The sequence below is a fragment of the Brienomyrus brachyistius genome, chromosome 16 (assembly GCF_023856365.1).
Source record: "Brienomyrus brachyistius isolate T26 chromosome 16, BBRACH_0.4, whole genome shotgun sequence".
In the NCBI taxonomy this organism is placed as follows: Eukaryota; Metazoa; Chordata; class Actinopteri; order Osteoglossiformes; family Mormyridae; genus Brienomyrus; species Brienomyrus brachyistius.
Window position 1 is genome coordinate 12,303,247 of NC_064548.1, and position 18,092 is coordinate 12,321,338.

An 18,092-nucleotide genomic window follows, 5' to 3' on the forward strand; every position below is an offset into this window, starting at 1 on the left:
AGGACTTGCATTGAATCAAAAGATTATATTCATGGCAGCAGGCTAATTAATACTGAACTTAATAAACGTCTCAGACTGAGCGCAAAAATAAAATGCCAATGAGCGAAACTGCGACTACGTTTGTCAATTAAGGGCGTCACCTGCTTGACGGGTTAAGGTGCTTAGGCAATATCACCAAGTTAGTGTGGTGTATTAATGAAGGGATTTCTAAATTTAATTTATTTTTGGTGGAATATTGCCTCCCTTACATTATGAACTCAAATCATTCACGATCATTGTACTGAAACGAATAATTTTGACAGTTAGGATTAACGCAAATTAGGGCTATCGATGGAAGACACATTGATGCGTTATAAGTACGAAATTAAAAAAAAGGTACCCACAATGTGGAATAATACAAAAGCACTTGGTTTTCGGGAAACAAACAGTTCGACAGCACGCGAGTGAACTCGTACTTGATGAAACAGTGAATTGTAGTCTGGTATTTACAATGCCACCTTGCGCAACAATCGCCGCAAGTCGCGAGCCCTACATGGTCCTGTTTGCGCACGCACACGCCCCTTCTGTCACGTGGTCGGTGGAACGTGTGACGTACTTCCGGCGGTAGTAATGACCCGAAACCGGGTATAGCTTCGAAAGTCGTCCGTCCTTAGACACTGTAGGCATCGTCTACTTCCTGTACTTAACCGGTGCTGTATTGATTTGAAAGGTAAGATCTACGTTTTCCATTTAAAATTTTAATTGGCTTTGCTGTCATATTCATTTAATATGTTTTTTTAGGTTGAGTAATGTAATCAATACTGATATGGTGCGAGGAGTCCCAAGTACCGGTGTGTCCTTGCGAAAGGACGCGGCACCATTAGGCCGGTATTTCTGCTTTAGTCGGAACTGACTGAAACACGTGGTTTATTGACGGGCACAGTATCTTACATATGTTTGTGATCAACTACACATCGTTAATATCCCATCCCGTTGTCATTTTATATATTATTGAACATATTTTATGGATATTTGAATAGTGTGTGTGGGTGCACTAGTATTATTTTACCTGTTGAATTCTCATAGTTGAATGTACATGTGTGGCTGTCAGTTAATGTGATTAATTTACGAGTAGTCCTGCCAAGTAATCAATTCATCGCTAGTGTCAAATACTCCCTAGTGTCCTTAAAATGACAACTTCCTTTGAAACGCTAGTGACGTTGCCTGCAACCTTTCCCCAGCCAGATATTCGACTTAAATCCTGGATAGTGTAATTAATAATGCTTTTAAATTGGGCGCAGTATATTATTCATTTGGTCGGTGCCGTTTTCATTCATGTTTTTGTAATTATGTGTTTTAGAAAACATGGGTGACGTTGAAAAGGGAAAGAAGGTATTCGTGCAGAAGTGTGCCCAATGTCACACGGTCGAGAAGGGAGGGAAGCACAAGGTCGGGCCCAACCTTTGGGGTCTGTTGGGCCGCAAGACCGGCCAGGCGGAAGGCTTTTCTTACACAGACGCAAACAAGAGCAAAGGTATTTTTGATACAACATATAGCTAAGTCTAAACGAGTGTAAAAACGTCTATTGACTGAATGACTGCATGTTATGTCCAATGTAGGTATTGTCTGGAGTGAGGAAACACTTATGGAGTACCTGGAGAATCCAAAGAAGTACATTCCAGGAACAAAGATGATCTTCGCCGGCATCAAGAAGAAGGGCGAGCGTGCTGATCTGATTGCGTATTTAAAATCCGCAACATCCTAAACAGTACCAGTGTTCACTTAAATTATATGTAAAATCTGCTCATGTACTATTACTGTGGCATTGGTCTCTTATTGACACCATTTTAAATTTATAATAAGCCCTTAGCATCAATATTTCTGAGTTTAATATCATTGTTTTTCTGCATGTGTCTATCAAGTGATTAAATGGTTAAATCAAAATCAGGTATGTTTTACACCACTATTGATCTATCGGTGAGGTCAAAGATTACTGGAAGCGCTTCTTGGTTTCTAACAATGTTAAGGATTCCCTGGTGATGGTTTACAGGTGATGTGCAATTTCTTATTGCCGTATTTTACACTATACCACTGTACATTTTATACCTCATGCGGTTAGGAGAAGGGCCATCTGCTTAGTAAAGGTGTCATTGAATGGATAATATAAAGTGTGTTTTCATGTGTCATGTTTTGATTTGCTTGAAGCACCTCTGTTCATTATGGAATGGGCTTGACAGTGGGTGATGTCATGGGCTTTTGTGATGATATTCTCACTGTTGTGAGAAGCGAGCAAACCTACCTGCAGTCTACATACAAGACTACCCTTTTTATCAAATGGTTTACTGCACTGTTTCTCAGTCCAGTCCTCGGAGACTCCCAGACAGTCCACATTTGTGTTTGCTCCAAGTGCACAATCTAGAACGCTGACTACTTAATCAAGGCGTGTTCAGAGCTGGCAGGGAGCAGAAATGGGGACTGTCTGGGAGTGGCTGGGTTGAGAAACACTGGTTTACAGGATAGTATGTGAATGTTTCAAGATTACATTATCTTGTCATAATGGCTAGGATCAATTTATTTTTACTTGGTTTTAAAGACCCCTAACTAAGGTATTTTCAGAGCCAGTAATTCTCCACCATCTTGCGTCTCGAAGATCTCTAACATCAATACAGAATTCCAATCGCAAAGAAGTTTCTTTTACTGTCAGCTGGAGCTTTTTGGAGTAACATGGGGACATGCCAATAACTTGGTGTTTAGCTCCCTCTGATGGATAATTAATGAATTACACTACCAACCAGACTGATCCTTTCTCAGACCAAACAAATACTGAGTTGTTACCACTCAAAATAGCCGGAAGTCTTCAGGATATGGGATCCACATGTGCTAGAGGGATAAGCCACTAAGCTTCCTCAGGGGGGTTGTAAATTACCTAGCAGTATTGATCTCTAATCCTAATAGTTTTTTCAGCTGTATCCCAGTAATGTTTCACTGCTGTAAGCTGGATTCAGTGTGATTCCTGGCTCTGTTGCTGGACAATCCCAGCTTTGATACATGCATTGTTATCCTGCTGAAAGATCCCATTCACAGATGTGCTACTGTCATAAAGGGATATATTTTACTCCCTGTACCATTCAGATGTTGCTTTGTTCATATGAAGGAACTCTGTGTGTGAAATCAGACCTAACACCATCACAGCACCAGCCTCCAGCAATCTGCCTTGCTGACACCCAGCAAAATGAGGCCCAGGAATTGGCTTTCTGCAATATCTTGCTCCCTTCAAGCAGCATTAACCAGCAAGAACTGTCTATTGTCTCTTCATATCTCTGAAACCACACATTATTGTTGGATGGTCTCTCCTATGCCTGACAATGTTCTGCGTTGTCTTTCAGAGAGTTGGGTTTTTTTTCTTGCTTTTCTGGTGCATATCACAGATTTCCTACTTTCTTCGAATAATACGTCATGCATACTTGATGCTGTTGCTGACTGACAGGTACCGGGACTTCAGGGAATGAAGTCTACATAATATACTGACCAAGCAGTTCATAGAAAATTTACATTCAGCTAAATTGCTCATTAATGTTGATTTTGATTCATTTTATACACTTCTTTATTACAACTTAATCTGACAAATTTTTGTTATTGTTAATGTTTATTTTTAAACTAAAACGGCATGGATTTTAGACCTAAAGCACATCCAGCTAATCAGGGTTACCCCTAGAGATTTTGCATATCATGAAAGCGCATCATATTGGGCTCTCAACCAAAGCCAATATAATTATGCACAATGTTTTAGGAATCGTTCTAACCCCCCGTTACGGCGCTCCTGCAGCTAACATAAAAATTACACCCCAGTGGGTGGTTGGAGGGAGGGGGCCATTTGAATCCTACTGGGAGGAGGATCATAAAGTTCGTCAACAAACTGAGAAAACGTCATTTATATAATAATTAGTGGTTATCATTAGCATACGTGTTTAAAAAAACCGTGTACGACAGAAACATGCCCGTTTGTGAATTACAAATTCCAGAAGACTTTCCAGCAGTATTCAAATGAAAGGAAAAAAATGAATATATTACGATGACGGAGCCGAGCCGGCGAAATACAAACCTTCCCCGGCGCCCACGTCACGCCGGCTCCGGGGAGGATCCGCTCGCTCTCCTCACTGGTCCAGCTCAGCGGCAGCGCAGCCTCGGCGCACCGAACAACTCAGACTGAAAGGAGGGCACAGAGCTTTCTTGAACCCCGACATCAAAGGCAACACATCAGGACGAAAAGTAGGAGTCTGCCTTGAGGAAAATGGATAAATGGACGGCGATCATTTCCCCCCGCAGAACCGGTTCCCTTGTGCCTCCTGTACTTCTTCTAACGGCATGATTTGGAGGATATACATTTTCAGAAATAGGTAGTTCTCAGTGACTCTTAATTAAAACATTCTTAAATGCATTTATTTGCATGTAAAGTGGGAATTTCTTCGCCATAGATGCCCATACGTTATGTGATCTTGAACCAGCGACACTATAGACATGGAGGTTCCCAGCATAGACTTCTCCGATGTGGAAAGTTTTCTTGACAAGCACCCAGAACTATTTGAAGATTATCTCAATCGCAAAGGAAGCTACAGCATGGTGGAGAAATGGCTCAAGAACCACCAGGCGAACAAATCCGCCGATCCGGATAAAAGTAACAGCAGGAAAGAGAGCTGGGCGAGCACGAGTGACGGATTGAAGCGGCGGGCATCGCAGAAGGAGCTGCGGAAAACTTTTGCCAGGTCTAAGGCTATCAACGCCAACAGGACGTATGATGAGCACGTCAACTCCAGGGCCCAGGAACCTCTGACCAGCATGCGGAGAAGGGCACTGCTGAGGAAAGCCAGCTCGCTGCCCCCGACCACTGCCCACATCCTGAGTGCACTGCTGGAGTCCCGGGTGAACATACCCCAGTACCCATCCACGGCTGTGGATTTCAAATACTATCTCAAAGAGCACAACGAGAGGGAGTTTTTCTTGGAGCTAGTGAAAGACATCTCCAACGATCTGGATTTAACGAGCCTCAGCTACAAGATCCTGGTTTTCGTCTGTATTATGGTGGACGCGGACCGCTGTTCGTTGTTTTTGGTGGAAGGCACGGCCAATAAGAAGACCTTAGTGTCCAAATTCTTTGATGTGCACGCAGGTACCACGGTGTTGCCCTCTCTGAGCAACTCGGACGAAGTGCAGGTGCCCTGGGGAAAGGGGATCATCGGGTATGTGGCTGAGCACGGAGAGACCGTCAACATCCCCGATGCGTATCAGGTGCGTGTGGTTACATAACGTTTTGCGCAATCAGACAGTGCTGGGACATAATTTCTCATAACCATGCATTATTTTTAAATATCACGATTTCGTGGCAAAAACGGTTATTCTATGAAAATCATGAAGTTTGAATCCTTAAGGGCGAGGTGGCAAAATTGGATCGGAACCTACAAGTGAAAAAAGCCGAGAGGACAAAAAACAGGGACTCTTCTAGATCTCGTGTATTTTACTTTTGGGAGCTATTTTGGCTTTGCCAAGTATATAGTAATAAAATAAAAATAAAACTAACATAATAATAATTGTAATAATAACAATCATCATCATCATCATTCAATCACATTGAAGTACTGGAACATTCTGCTAGTCTTACTTTATAAGCAGAATTCGTGGAAGTATGTACTACAGTATTCAATTAATCACGAATAAATCCGTATATTTCCCTTAGTACGTCGTGTATTGCATAATTGCTTTCATGAATTTTCAACACGTACCTTATATTTCACATTTTTAGCGCATTCGACAGGTAATTGACTGCGCTTTCTAAGAACTAAAATATGTTCATTACGGACATTACGCGCAAATATACCATTGATTACAGCTTCTTTCATTTTTAATTGAATCACTCTTTATTTGCATTTCCAATATAACTACATGCCAGTTTAGGCGATTTATACATACATATACAATTATGGTTCGTAATGAATGTGATTTAGAACAATAACGTAATATTTTTTGAGTGGTTTTCCTGGTAAGTAGTGTTTTTTTAGCTAAGGAGGCTATTACTTCCAGACACCATTTATAACCAAAAATTCATCACATATACGTCACATTCATTTAGTGGAATAAAATTGTTAAACTTTAAGGTCGAGACTGGGATATTTTACCAACGCCCTAGTCAGCAGCAGTTTATACAAAGACATTGTCCATTCATGTCTCTTGATATCAATCAAAACCTGGACAGGTGAAATTTGTCCTAATCTGAATACAGTTCTAAAACGAACATATTCTAACTTTGCAGTTCCCATAGGAACTGAAATACTCAGTATACCAACCAAAACTGTCTAGCTTGGGTAAAAGTACTTTATTAGAAAAAGCAATAGATCATAAATGATATAGCTCATATTAGAGCGGATGTGAAGATAGTATGGCCGGCACTGTTTAGGAAAAGCCTTCAGTTTGTCCAAAATGGTTTATATCAATTCCAGTAACATCTGTTGCATTATTCTGGAATGCTCTGTTGACTCTCCTGGAGGAACTGAGATCACTGAGCTATGAAGGCACCCATTGTGTCCCCTTGTTCCAGGACCGTCGTTTCAGCGATGAGATCGACAAGCTGACGGGGTACAAGACGAAGTCACTGCTGTGTATGCCCATTCGCAACAGCGACGGCGAGATCATCGGAGTCGCCCAGGCCATCAACAAGAACCCAGGAGGGGCCCCCTTCATTGAGGATGACGAGAAGGTACCAGGGCTTCATGCGATATTTATGTCATTTCTGTGGTGGGGAGGGGGATAAGCCCTTCGCCATGTGCAGGCCCATACAATGCAGCCCATTGAACCCGCGCTGGGCCTTCATTGCCCCGACAGATGCTAGATGTATGATATCCGCGAGACTCTTTTGTCTAGACCATCCCATTTTCTGAAATTCACGATATCCCATTCACGCATGCAGCTAAAGGGCGTCATGTTGGGTGTCTTTTGAAAAGCCGACGACAGTTTGATAAAAAGCGAGTGGCCAATGGAATTGTGAAAGAAGAGCTTCTAAGAGTTTCATGAGCTGAGGTAGAACGTTACGGAAATGACGCACAGTGGATGTTTTTTTTTTTTTTTATCTAGGGACCTAACGGCTTACCGTAGCACAACTGAATTAACAGCTACTCCTCCTGTTGGCCCGCAGCTGTCAGGAGGGAACAGACCTGTGATTCCTCCAGTCAGCATTAGCTGCCCCCTCCCTCCCCCATGTGCCATGCGACTACTGAGTTTGCAAAAAAAAAAAAGCAGCCCACTTGTGAAGCAGTTGGCGGCTAGACCGTGCACCTCTGCATCTTTTGCCCCGGGCAGCTGGGGAACAGCTTAAATGGGGTAAAATTGTGGAGCGAAAAGCACCAAAAGATTTATTCTATAGAAATGCACTCGTATAGATGGAGTTTTGAGCAGATATATATATATATGTATATATATATACACATACATATCTTCAGGGGACACAATGCATTACATTAAGATTTCTGTTGTTGTAGCAACCAGCTTCATCGTTCATCTCCGTAACATTGATCAAAATAATACATGGTATAAACAGATGATTGTGACTTATGTCCAGATTCAGCTGCTGATCGAACAATACTGTCTTTTATTATAAAAGGCCGCTTTTTCCTTCACGTTGGTAGAGTGTGTCGAGGCCTCCGCAGTCTTGGTAGCAATGCGGAGTCTCTGGGCCTTTTAACTAAATCTCTTGTTGGTCATGTGATTCTCCATTATCTGAGCAGGCATGCCTGGGGGGAAAAGCTAATTCCTGACGATTTATCCAGTCGATAATAAACCATGAGTTAAGGCACTCGAGATGCTAGGAGTTTATTAAAAAGAAGGAAAACATCTTTCGTTTCATTCTGAGGCAGGATACATCGAGGGCCGTCTTCGGTTTCAACTTGTGGCAACTTCCTTTAATTCACTTCAATTTACCCCTATCGAGTGATGGCGCGATAACGAAATTTCAGAAGGCAGAAATATTAATGCCTGTGCACCTTGGGAAACGGTTGCGTTGCACATCCATTAAATTGCTTTGTGACAGAAACATCCATCCATCCATTCAACCATCCCTTTCTACCATGGGTTTTGTGTTGGTTCGTAGGGAGCTGTATTGCCTTTTCCAGGCTACACAGGGAACAAGGCTGTGTTAAACTCTGGAGTGGTTGATGCACTTTTTATGTCTCATCACACTCTGTACGTTTGATACCATAAACATGACAGAGATTGCTGAATCAACTGTTGATAAAAACAACAAAAAACTGGACCACTGGTTGTCTCTTGACATGGAATTTATGGAGTAGGATCATGTATGTCTTCTGATATGCAGCTCCTGTTCCTCCCTCCAAAGATCTTGGCAAAAGCCGGCCGTCGATTTGAAAGGCACCAGATCGCAGACACTTTTCAGATGATGCAAGAGCGCTTAATCACACGACATGGCTGATCTCTCTTTTGTCTGAGTACCGGCTTATGCAGTATTCACTAATGAATGGTCGTGTAGACGTTCTTGGCAGCAAAGTGTTGAGTGCACTGCTCTGTCAAAAAGACTCTGAGCAGTGACTCTGAGCCGCCTTTCCGACACAGGCTTCTGAGCTAGACCTCCAGAGGTTTTTCGTGAGTTTGTACCGTGGTCAGCCCAGCCAGCTGAAGATCACTGTGCCTGAAGGCCATAACTTATCAAGCAAAGTCCACTTGACACTTACAATTATAGTTTTCGTTCCCAAAAGCCCCTGTCGGCAGTGTTTATATCAACGCGTGTGGCACCTTCACTGATGTCCCATCATGCATCTGGTTTTATAGGCCCTAAGGGTAATGGTAATTGTAGTGATCTTTCAGCTGGAGCCAAACCGGACAATGTTTGCATGTAAACATTTTTGTTGAGTTCTTTCCTTTTGTTGCTTGTGATCTTTTGTGCGTATTTGCTTATACGTATTTACAGCATTTTAAACTGTAAGATTTCTTTGCCGAGCCTCCAAATATTATGCCAACTGAATCAGTTGTACATGAACTGCTACTGGTTGTGTATTTTCTCCTCTTTATTCACACGAGTTTCTGCAAGACAGTAATTAAGTATTTAATACTTAACAGGTGATTAAAAATTAATAGAGCAGGATTGGCTGAATTTGCCCTGCAGCCAATAACGTTTTGAGTTGCTCTCGCACCAAGAAACAGCAGCCTTTAATGGTTCTGACAAATGGGTGTAGCCTGGACTGCAGGAGGGCTGGGGGGAACGCAGGCCGCGTGCACTCAGGCTGGACTGAATAGTCCAAGGCTTTAGATTTGTGTTCTTAGCAAAGGTGTGAGACAGCCAGGAGAGAGAGAGAAGTCAACATGGAGAATAATAAATTCTGGGTATGTAGCAGTGAGCTGATGCCTCCTGTTGATCATCTTGACAGGATCTGTGAGTGCATAACGAGATGTAATTTGGCACGATAACTCATCTGGACCTCTGAGCAGCATCAGGGTGATCTGACGGAGCTCCCCCCCCCGTATAGCACCTGTCCAGCTGACGGGTTGCTCATATCCTTGCTCTTCAAACAGTACCCTCCTTGCACTGTTTACAAACCTCTTGTTAAATTACCTGGATTTTTAAAAACCATTTTTCCTCACATCATCGGTCTGTCTTACGAGCGCCAGAGGGCTGTGGGTTGCATCGCATTGCATGCAATCAAAAAAAAAATGCCTCTGCATGCTTCTGTGACAGTAAATACACCGATATGAGCTACAGGGTGGGGTGGGCCGGGGGGAGGGGGGGGGGCGCGGCTTAGCCGGAGGAGCTCCATAACGCCCCTGCACGCCGCAGATGCCGAATGAAAAGCCACCAGTTGTTCTCCATCCTCACACTGCACGTCCACGTTGTGTCAGAATTGTGCTTATGCTGGAGGTGCTTACCGCTGAATTAGTAATGCAGCCTCGAAAGCTGCCATTTTAGACCGGAACATTCTGTAAGCGTGTCAATATTGAAATTGCTGAATGTTCTTAATCAGTTGGACAACATCCTGTTTTTTCTTTTTTTTTTCGAGTTCAGGAAGAAAAACACATGCACACTTTTGGCACATCAGAGCGGAACACGACCAGCTACTAATGCCTTTAAATAGCACTTCTGGAATCTGAGGACTAACAGTGTATTCTAAAGGTTACAGCTTATTGTTTATTTGCTATTGTTTTGCTGTTGTGCATCATATAATAATTACAAGAGAGAGAAAGAAAGAAAGAGTGAAAATTGTAATCAGGAAGACATGTCATGCGGTTTGGGCGCCGTCACTTTTGAAAGGTCTGCAAGAGGCTCAAAACACAGTATTACTATGTCATGTATTTTGTGTATAAATGGATGTGAAAAGTTTTGATTGAGCTGTAACTCCAGTTTTTTTTTATTTCTTTGCACGGCTCTGAATATTTGTGCTGAATCCAAGCGGAAATTACATTTCTCTAGTGGGCCCTGCTTTTGTGTTTCATTGCCGTCAAATATCACTGGCCTTGATTCCCAGGATGATGTCACTCTGCCACATCTTTTGGCTAATTCAGTATTTCTGTTTGCCTGTTTAACCCATCAGAGTGGGTTCAGTTTTTCTTTCGGGAGGTTATCGCTTCCTGTGAGTTTGGGCAGTGTGTGGTGCAGCGGGTCAGGATGCTGCGCGTGTGATCAGAAGGTTGTTGCTTCAAATCCCAGTGTCAACAGAATGTTTTCACCATAAGGCGCTTAACCCCAGTTGCCCTAAAGACTAGCTAACCCTGATTTGTCATCCGCCTCTTGATCCCCTTGCTTCTTGTTCTTTATTTGCATGGTAACCCTACACACAGATATATAAAACAGAGTAAGTAAGAATCCCATAACTGCTGTAGTGATTACAGGATTACACCCAAATGCTGACTCTGCGAGCACTTTCGCTGCTTATTTCTCAGTCAAACTGAGTCGAAGGAGGGCGGTAATATGCTTAGCCGATATTACGTTCATCCATCCGAGGAGAACATGACAGTCTTGCTGTGCAGTTGGCTGCATGTGCGCCTGCCGCTTAACAATGCAATCGTTACCCCCAAGCCACTGATGGCCTCGTAAGGAGTGGGTGGCGAATTTACAGGAAGCCTGCTTAGGGCACGATCCTGGCAGATGAAAGAATATCCTTTTCTATCCAGTTCAAATATGAATACCCTAAAATACCAATATTACCGATGCAAAAGGCAGCACTATTTTTTATTAGATTTACATTCAAATTTTGTATGTAAGGGAGGAATTACATTATTATTATTATTATTATTATTATTATTATTATTATTATTATTTCAAGAGGCTATGCTGGCTACTTTTTGAAAGTACCAGGTAGCTTCAGGAGGTGCCACAATGGAAGAGTATGTTAAATCATAACCGGAATATTCCCAGCTTAGATCCCAGTCAGAGTCCTTTTAGCTTCCCCCAGATCAAGTTACATAACCTCTGTTGCTCTGGTAAAAGATACAGCTGCATAAATGTTTCAAAAATGTGCAAGTAGTTTTAGATAAAAGTGCCACCCAGCCTCAGGGGCAGTTAGCAGACTCCGGGTACGGCAGGGAGCACCCTGGTCCCGGGAAGGAGCGCAGGTTCATTAGTGACTGTCCTACACAGTGGTGATGGTGCCAGAAGCCTCTTTTATTGTCTTGGATGGAAATATATCATGTTGTATAGGAAAAGTGCTGTAAAACTGCAGAATGACACGCTTCACCCTGAGCCTTTTATCCAGGCACTAAGTGTTTGCCTACCAGGGTTTCCCTTCTGATAGCAAAGCCCGGCTAATGCCAACGCTGTAGCGCGTCATTTTTGCGTAACAGTGGCCAGATTTCCAGCTCGGCCGTCGGCAACACCTCGTTCGATGGACCATGCTGATAAACTGATTCCAAAATCGGGCCAGAACAGCTCCTCACTGTTTTCAGGCGCAGGAAGAGAGCCTACGGAGCACATTAGCATAGCAGCTCTGTCGGGCTAAGAGTCAGAGCACCCTCCAAAGACCCTGGCGTTAAGATCTGATTAAACACTGCATTCGTTTCATTTGATTTTTGTTCTTCACCCTAATTTAAATGGCTCACCCTCTAAGAAAACACTGGCTCAGGACTGGGAAGTGAAATACAAATGAATGTAATCACTATTGGCATTCTATTCCAATCATTGCACGGACCATGGAACTGGGGGGATGGATAAAATTTGACGCAAAATTTTAATTACATTATTTAATGCAAACCAATAAACTTTATTAATAAAAGGTTTAATACCATTTTATAAACAAAAGGTTCTGAGTTCTTTAAAAACAAACAGACAAGTGAACAGGACTTTATGCCCCCCCCCTTGTCCAGATGCATTCCGTAGGCCATGGGTCACTGTCGAAACAGGATTATCATGGCATCTGAAACCACATCTCTGGGGGATCTTCTGTACCTCCTGCTTTATGTGGCTCGCATTTCCCACGTCACCCGTAGCCGAAACACCCCCCGGAGCTGTAAACGATTTGCTGCTTTACTGTGTTCTGCGGCCTGGGGGGTGGGGTCCTCTGAAGCCGATTGAGGCTGGCCGATTGAAGGCGAGCGCTGTGGCCGTCGAGGGCGTTTCATAAGCGTCCTCTCCCTCTGTTTAGATGTGTAATAATTAGATTAGTGTCATCATGTCTGCAGGCAGAGAGCAGGTGTACTGCAGCTAATGAGAGGCTGGCGAGAGAGAAGTGTTATTACTCCTGCTGAGAATGTTTTATCGCCCATCTGGGCATTGTCCTTATTGAGATGCTTCCAGAAGGGTATGTTCAATGGTCAATAATCTGCTGTGTTGTATAATATATAGCAACACTTGCATCCACGGTCATAGACCAGTACTTGAGTGGCCATAAATGCTTATTTTTTTGTGTCTTCGTGTGGAGATAAAATACCTGTTGTGAGAATCTAATTCTTTATCTCCCACGGAAATGCGACATCTTGAATGCGGCCAATAATCTCTCGGATTACACAGACCTGCTTGGAGAACTTGCTCACTGATGGACCCTGCTTATGATCACAGTGTGCACCTTGCTTTTATTAAAGCAGACTCATTTTCTCTGTTTTATATAATGTTAGCACGGACCTCCAGAGGTTTTTTTTTAGTTCCTTTCCTTTAATGTCTTCAGGCATTCTTTCTTTCCCTCTTCCCTTTTTTCCGATTTCGTGCACCGTTTTATATAAATGATGTAATAATAGATGGCCACGCACTCTAATCAAGTGCCTTGGGACAACTGCACTATATAAAACATACATTTAATTGAAAAGAATATATCGCAGAATGTGTTTTTGGGAGTGTTGTTTGGGAGTGTTGTTTGGGAGTGTTGTTTGGGAGTGTTGTTTCAGAAGACATTTGCCATCGGGAGGTCTATGAAGGGACTCAGCAGGGAGGACAGGCGGGTCGTCCCTCTTTCTTCAATCTGACGGAATCGTTCAGAGGGACGTAAGAACGTGCGAACAGCCCCGTGAAATTTCACACTGCGCATTCCTCCGGTATAAATATCTGATGGTGTTTCTATAATGAACAATCAGAGAAGGGCAGCTCTGAAAGGAACCGCGTCCCGCTCTGACGCAAATGAAGACAACCCTGGCGATGTCAAGTGGAGATGAAGGCCACAGGTTCGGGGCCTGGCTGCCATCATGCAGCTCAGCAATGTCTTCATAGACAGAGAGAATTAGACAGAGAGAGTGCACGCAATTCAGGGTGAAATGAAGGACATTCCCCTCGCTCCCATTCCCAAAAGAAAATATGTTGCAGCCACCCCCATATTTGTGATTACCCCCTTCATCATCGTCGCACCCACTGGCCACAAAGTCAACAATGGTGTGGCCTTCATGGGTGGAATTGAAAAACAACATAGTTTAAGCGAGGAGGGGGGGAATTTCTCAGTGAGAGCTGTGCAAAGGACTAGGTTGCTATTATAATTTGACTATCATGGGCCTTTAAATTGCCTCAACTCAGCCCTTTAAGGGTGACCCATAATCCTTAGGTGGAATCAGAAGCTACAAGGCAGCTTTTATTTGAATTTTGAATTTCACAGAAACATTTCCTACTATTCATTTCATCATTAATTGTCATCTTCTGCAAACAAAAAATGAATAAATAAATTGATAAACTTGAATATTTAGTCATTTTTTTGTGTTTTTGAGTTGTACAAAAGGAATGAATAATTTCACACTGCTACACACCTATGGAGAGTTGAAGTAACAGTGGCCTGCTGACCAGCTGTCAGATGGCATTTCCTATTAGCAGCCTGCCAATGAGGGTGGCACCACACCACTGTGATGTCACACCTCATAATCCCGCCCCCAACTTTTGCATGATCTGTCTCTGTGTTGTGTAGCCTTCCTCTGGGTATTTTACCTTCCCCACCTTCCCCCTCTGTGTCCCCTACCCCCAATATTTGCAGGTAGCTAAACTGCCCATAGTAAGCTTATGCGTGTCCATTGTGACGAACTGGCACTCCATTCAGGGTGTTCCTTAGCCCTAGATGCTTGGGGGGAGGCACTATTCAGTAAATACCAGATTTATACCCAAAATAACCTAATTGGAGCTTCTTCTTATCTGCCAGTAGAGTCTGTCAAAGAAGTTGCCGTAAAATCACTTGATTTTGCTCGATATTGACTTTATGGAATTATTTCCTTTCAATGGAAGATGAACGTCTATTGGTGACCAGTTTTCTGTTCGCTTTTCTCCTCCTCGCCCATTTTGTTCAATTTCTCGAATGCGCTATGAGGACAAAAAAGATCATAATTGGTTTGGGGAGCACGTGCATAGTTCATGCAAAAATGATGAACTTTACGTCTAATTTTTTAAACATATACCAAATAATCTTGAAAAGGAACCATCGTTAAAATTGCAAAGCTTGCTAATGACAGAGTAGAAATGTACCTTATTGATGATCTCAACCCAGCTGGCTATCGCAGTCCTTGCTATGTGAGAACTGCACGTGTGTAACATGCGATGTCCATATTAACATCGCATATCGTGCAGGGTCTGCTTGGACCATTACAGACAGTAAACAGGCTTTTCCTGGCCTTTTGCTATGTGCAGTAAGATGAAGGTAGCGAGGATAAGCTGCAGTCAGACTGCAATCTGATCCGGCATCAGCAGGCGGGGACTCCCCAGAGCCTGGGTCAGTTAGCTTCATTACCAATGAACTGTATACTGATCAGGCCACAACAGGGCGCCCCCAATTCCCTGCCGTAAGCCCCCAATTAGAGCAACCTGTTCTTCTCATGAAAATCCCCTCAGTCGGTGCAAATGGGATCCATACCGGAGTCTCTGGGGGCTGCAGTGTATTTTAAAGCTACCCCACAGATCCTATCAGCCTGCTGGACCCAAGCATGTTTGGCATTAGCCATTTGCATTCTTCTGTCTCCTTTATTTGTCAAAATAAAGTCAATCCGAAATGAAGCTAGCTTAGTAGAGATAAAGAAAGCTAGCTACGTGTTTCTACTGAGTCCCACAAATATGATCTATTTATATATAGTGACTATACTTTCAGGGTTCAGTTGTGATGGCTTGGATTTTATATGTGTACATTTTTATGGTTTGTGTATATACTTGTTTTGTTATGAATTTTCTTATTGTAGTTTTCATATTAACCAGTCAGAAATGGTTTTTCACAATGACGTCCTAGGTGTTTTGTAGGATTTCCTGTGTGTTTGTGGAAATCTATGAAGATTACAGTCTGCTGTCTTATCTCATATGGATGGAAATGCATCTGGGTTGGGAAAGTCTTCATCTTCCTACAAACCTCAAAGGAGCTGGAAGGACATTTTAGGATCTTGTGATGCTCTTTGTGGTGTTTTCTGTAGTGAGTCATGAGGCTATGCTTTATTAGGACAACAGTCACAGCTGATGCTTTTCCAAGTAACTTCCTGGAAAACACAGGAAAAACTCTTTGTCTGTCTCGGTTATATTCCTGAAAGTGCTCTGGAACCTCGTGGGTTTCTTGGCCTGTCTTCACCCAGTCTCCCCACCCTGTAGGGGTCTCTATCCCCATGCGGCTCTGTTGGCGGTGTCATAAACCTCATGCCATCCATCAGCGCATCTGCATCTGTCGCTGGGCGTGATGGACGCGGGGTTTACCCAAGGATGGCGTCCCTGTTTGCATCCGCTCGCCGGGCTGCCTTGTTTGAGCTCGCCTGACAGGTGCCATTTCAGCCGACCGTCGGAGTCCCCTCGGAGTGATTGAGGGCTGAGACCTGCTCGGATGCTTTATGGACCTTTCCAGGCCAGTGCTGGCATTAACGTGGATAAACAGACCGCGGCCCTAAGCGAAAAAGGCAGCGCGAATCGTATTGATCGCTAGTGGAGGAGAGCTGGTTAAGCATCTCACAAGGGGAAGAAAACACAGTCAGGTGGTCACCTGATGCACTCGTTTAAAGGTCAGCTGCGGCAGCCACACCCGTGGGCGGAGAGGTTGGGGTGGCTGCAGTGGAGATGGTGGCAGCATGAAGCCTCACAAATCATACTTAATAAATGAAGCTGTACGCCAGGCAGTTCTGGGGAAGAAGTCTGGCCAGATTCCATAGGAGGGCCTCAGGGGGAGGGTGATTCCAACGAAGAGGGACTTTTCCCTCTAAAATGATGATGCTGATGATGATTGTGATGATGATGATGATGATGAAGATCAGTTCTACATCCTATTTAGGGGCAGCTCTCCTATTTTTTTCTTTGCCCTGCTAGAAAATAAATTTTCTAAAAAAAAAAAAATGCCATTTAGTGATTTGTCCAACAAACTTTATTATGGAAACCCTCCCCCCTCCCCACCTTGACAGATTTAATCATGGTGATGGGGGGGGGGGGGTGATTTCCCATATTTCTTCAGGGGACTGAGCACCCTGAGGGTCAAATCCTAGAATGATTATTATCGCTGTTGCTGTAAGCAATACTGGATTAATTGCAATGGGCTCCTTGCAACATTCAATCATTTACACATCAATGGAATACAAACATTCATGCACCCACCTTATTCACTTATTCAGGGTCAGGGTGAGCCTGGAGGTCACTAACCACTAAGCCATCATGCCATCCCATAATATTTTTAGTTAATAGTAAACGCTTTTAGCTAAAGTGAATGGATGTAATCAGTTATCATGAAGCCTGCTACGTCAGCTTTATGCGTCTTATCCTTTTATACTTTTGCTGTGGTCAGAAACCATTAGGACCCAATCCCTGCAAGTTTTGTAGCGTTGCTTAGTTACTCTCTCAAATGTGACGATTGAACTGGTACCCTTACTCCCTATACACCTTCCATTATGGCTACATTTGGTGCACAGTGCATTACATTCTACGTATCAAGTCAGCATGTGTTCTGCTTTTTGGATTCATCTGCAAACACTGTGCGTCTAGGTGGCGTTCACCGAAAGCTTGCATTTTCTTCCACGCTGATCTCAGCTGAGAACCTGAGGTCTTGGGAACGGGAGGTGCAGGCCGTGTCACTTTATCCTGGTTCTGATCCCCTCCGCCAGGTACTGCAGATGTACCTCCCTTTCTGCGGAATCGCCATCTCCAACGCCCAGCTCTTTGCGGCCTCCAGGAAGGAGTACGACCGGAGCAGAGTAAGGCTTATGGAAGAATTTCAAATCCCCCTACATTCCACCCCCGCCCACGCACACACGCGCCGACCCCACCCCCCACTGCTGACCACCAGGATCGGTATTGATCCCCATCATCCCACTCACAAGCACAGCAGCGGGGGGTGGTGTGCAGCAGGTCCTCTCCTCCCAGGGCGGCTGGGTGTGCAAACTGAGGAATGGGCGGTGAAGATCCTGGGCATAAATCACGTCGGGAGGGCCCAGACGCGGGCCCTGACACCCCCCCAGCATTGATCTGTGTTGGGGGAGGTCAATGTGGTGGTGAGAGGGCGGCGTTTCACCTCATCTCATTACCGTCGCTCCGTTTTAGTGAACTAACCAGATGCCTTTGGGTCAAGCTGACCCCGTCAACTAAATTGTGGAGGTCAACCTTCTGGCGTATCCTCAGACTTTTTGAGATCCATATTTATGATGATTTTTTAAAAAATACCTCAAATACCAGAAACTAACACCACATCGACACAGCAGACCATGTGCACATCACTAGT

General features: G+C 43.8%; 2 protein-coding genes across 3 annotated transcripts in view; both read left to right on the forward strand.

The window, feature by feature from the left end:
* The first annotated feature begins 550 nt into the window (after window positions 1-550).
* Window positions 551-2,162, forward strand: LOC125709867 (cytochrome c-like). Its single transcript, XM_048978832.1, has 3 exons — window positions 551-709; window positions 1,340-1,513; window positions 1,599-2,162. The coding sequence occupies exons 2-3, from the start codon at window positions 1,345-1,347 to the stop codon at window positions 1,742-1,744; spliced, it is 315 nt and encodes a 104-aa protein (XP_048834789.1). The 5' UTR covers window positions 551-709; window positions 1,340-1,344; the 3' UTR covers window positions 1,745-2,162.
* Window positions 2,163-3,323: 1,161 nt separating this feature from the next.
* The window catches only part of pde11a (phosphodiesterase 11a), a 39,207-nt gene continuing 24,438 nt past the window's right edge, over window positions 3,324-18,092 (forward strand). For both annotated transcript variants that reach the window (XM_048978830.1, XM_048978831.1), the window contains exons 1-3: window positions 3,324-5,265; window positions 6,569-6,727; window positions 17,479-17,568. In XM_048978830.1, coding sequence (XP_048834787.1) covers window positions 4,498-5,265; window positions 6,569-6,727; window positions 17,479-17,568 — 1,017 coding nt within the window. In that variant the 5' untranslated portion in view covers window positions 3,324-4,497. The remainder of the gene's footprint in view (window positions 5,266-6,568; window positions 6,728-17,478; window positions 17,569-18,092) is intronic.

What these genes read in the sequence shown, in the direction of transcription:
- LOC125709867 (XM_048978832.1), top strand. Translation starts at nt 1,345, where the DNA reads ATGGGTGACGTTGAAAAGGGAAAGAAGGTATTCGTGCAGAAGTGTGCC. An exon ending in AGACGCAAACAAGAGCAAAG is followed by an intron (nt 1,514 to 1,598) that starts GTATTTTTGATA and finishes TGTCCAATGTAG; the next exon opens with GTATTGTCTGGAGTGAGGAA.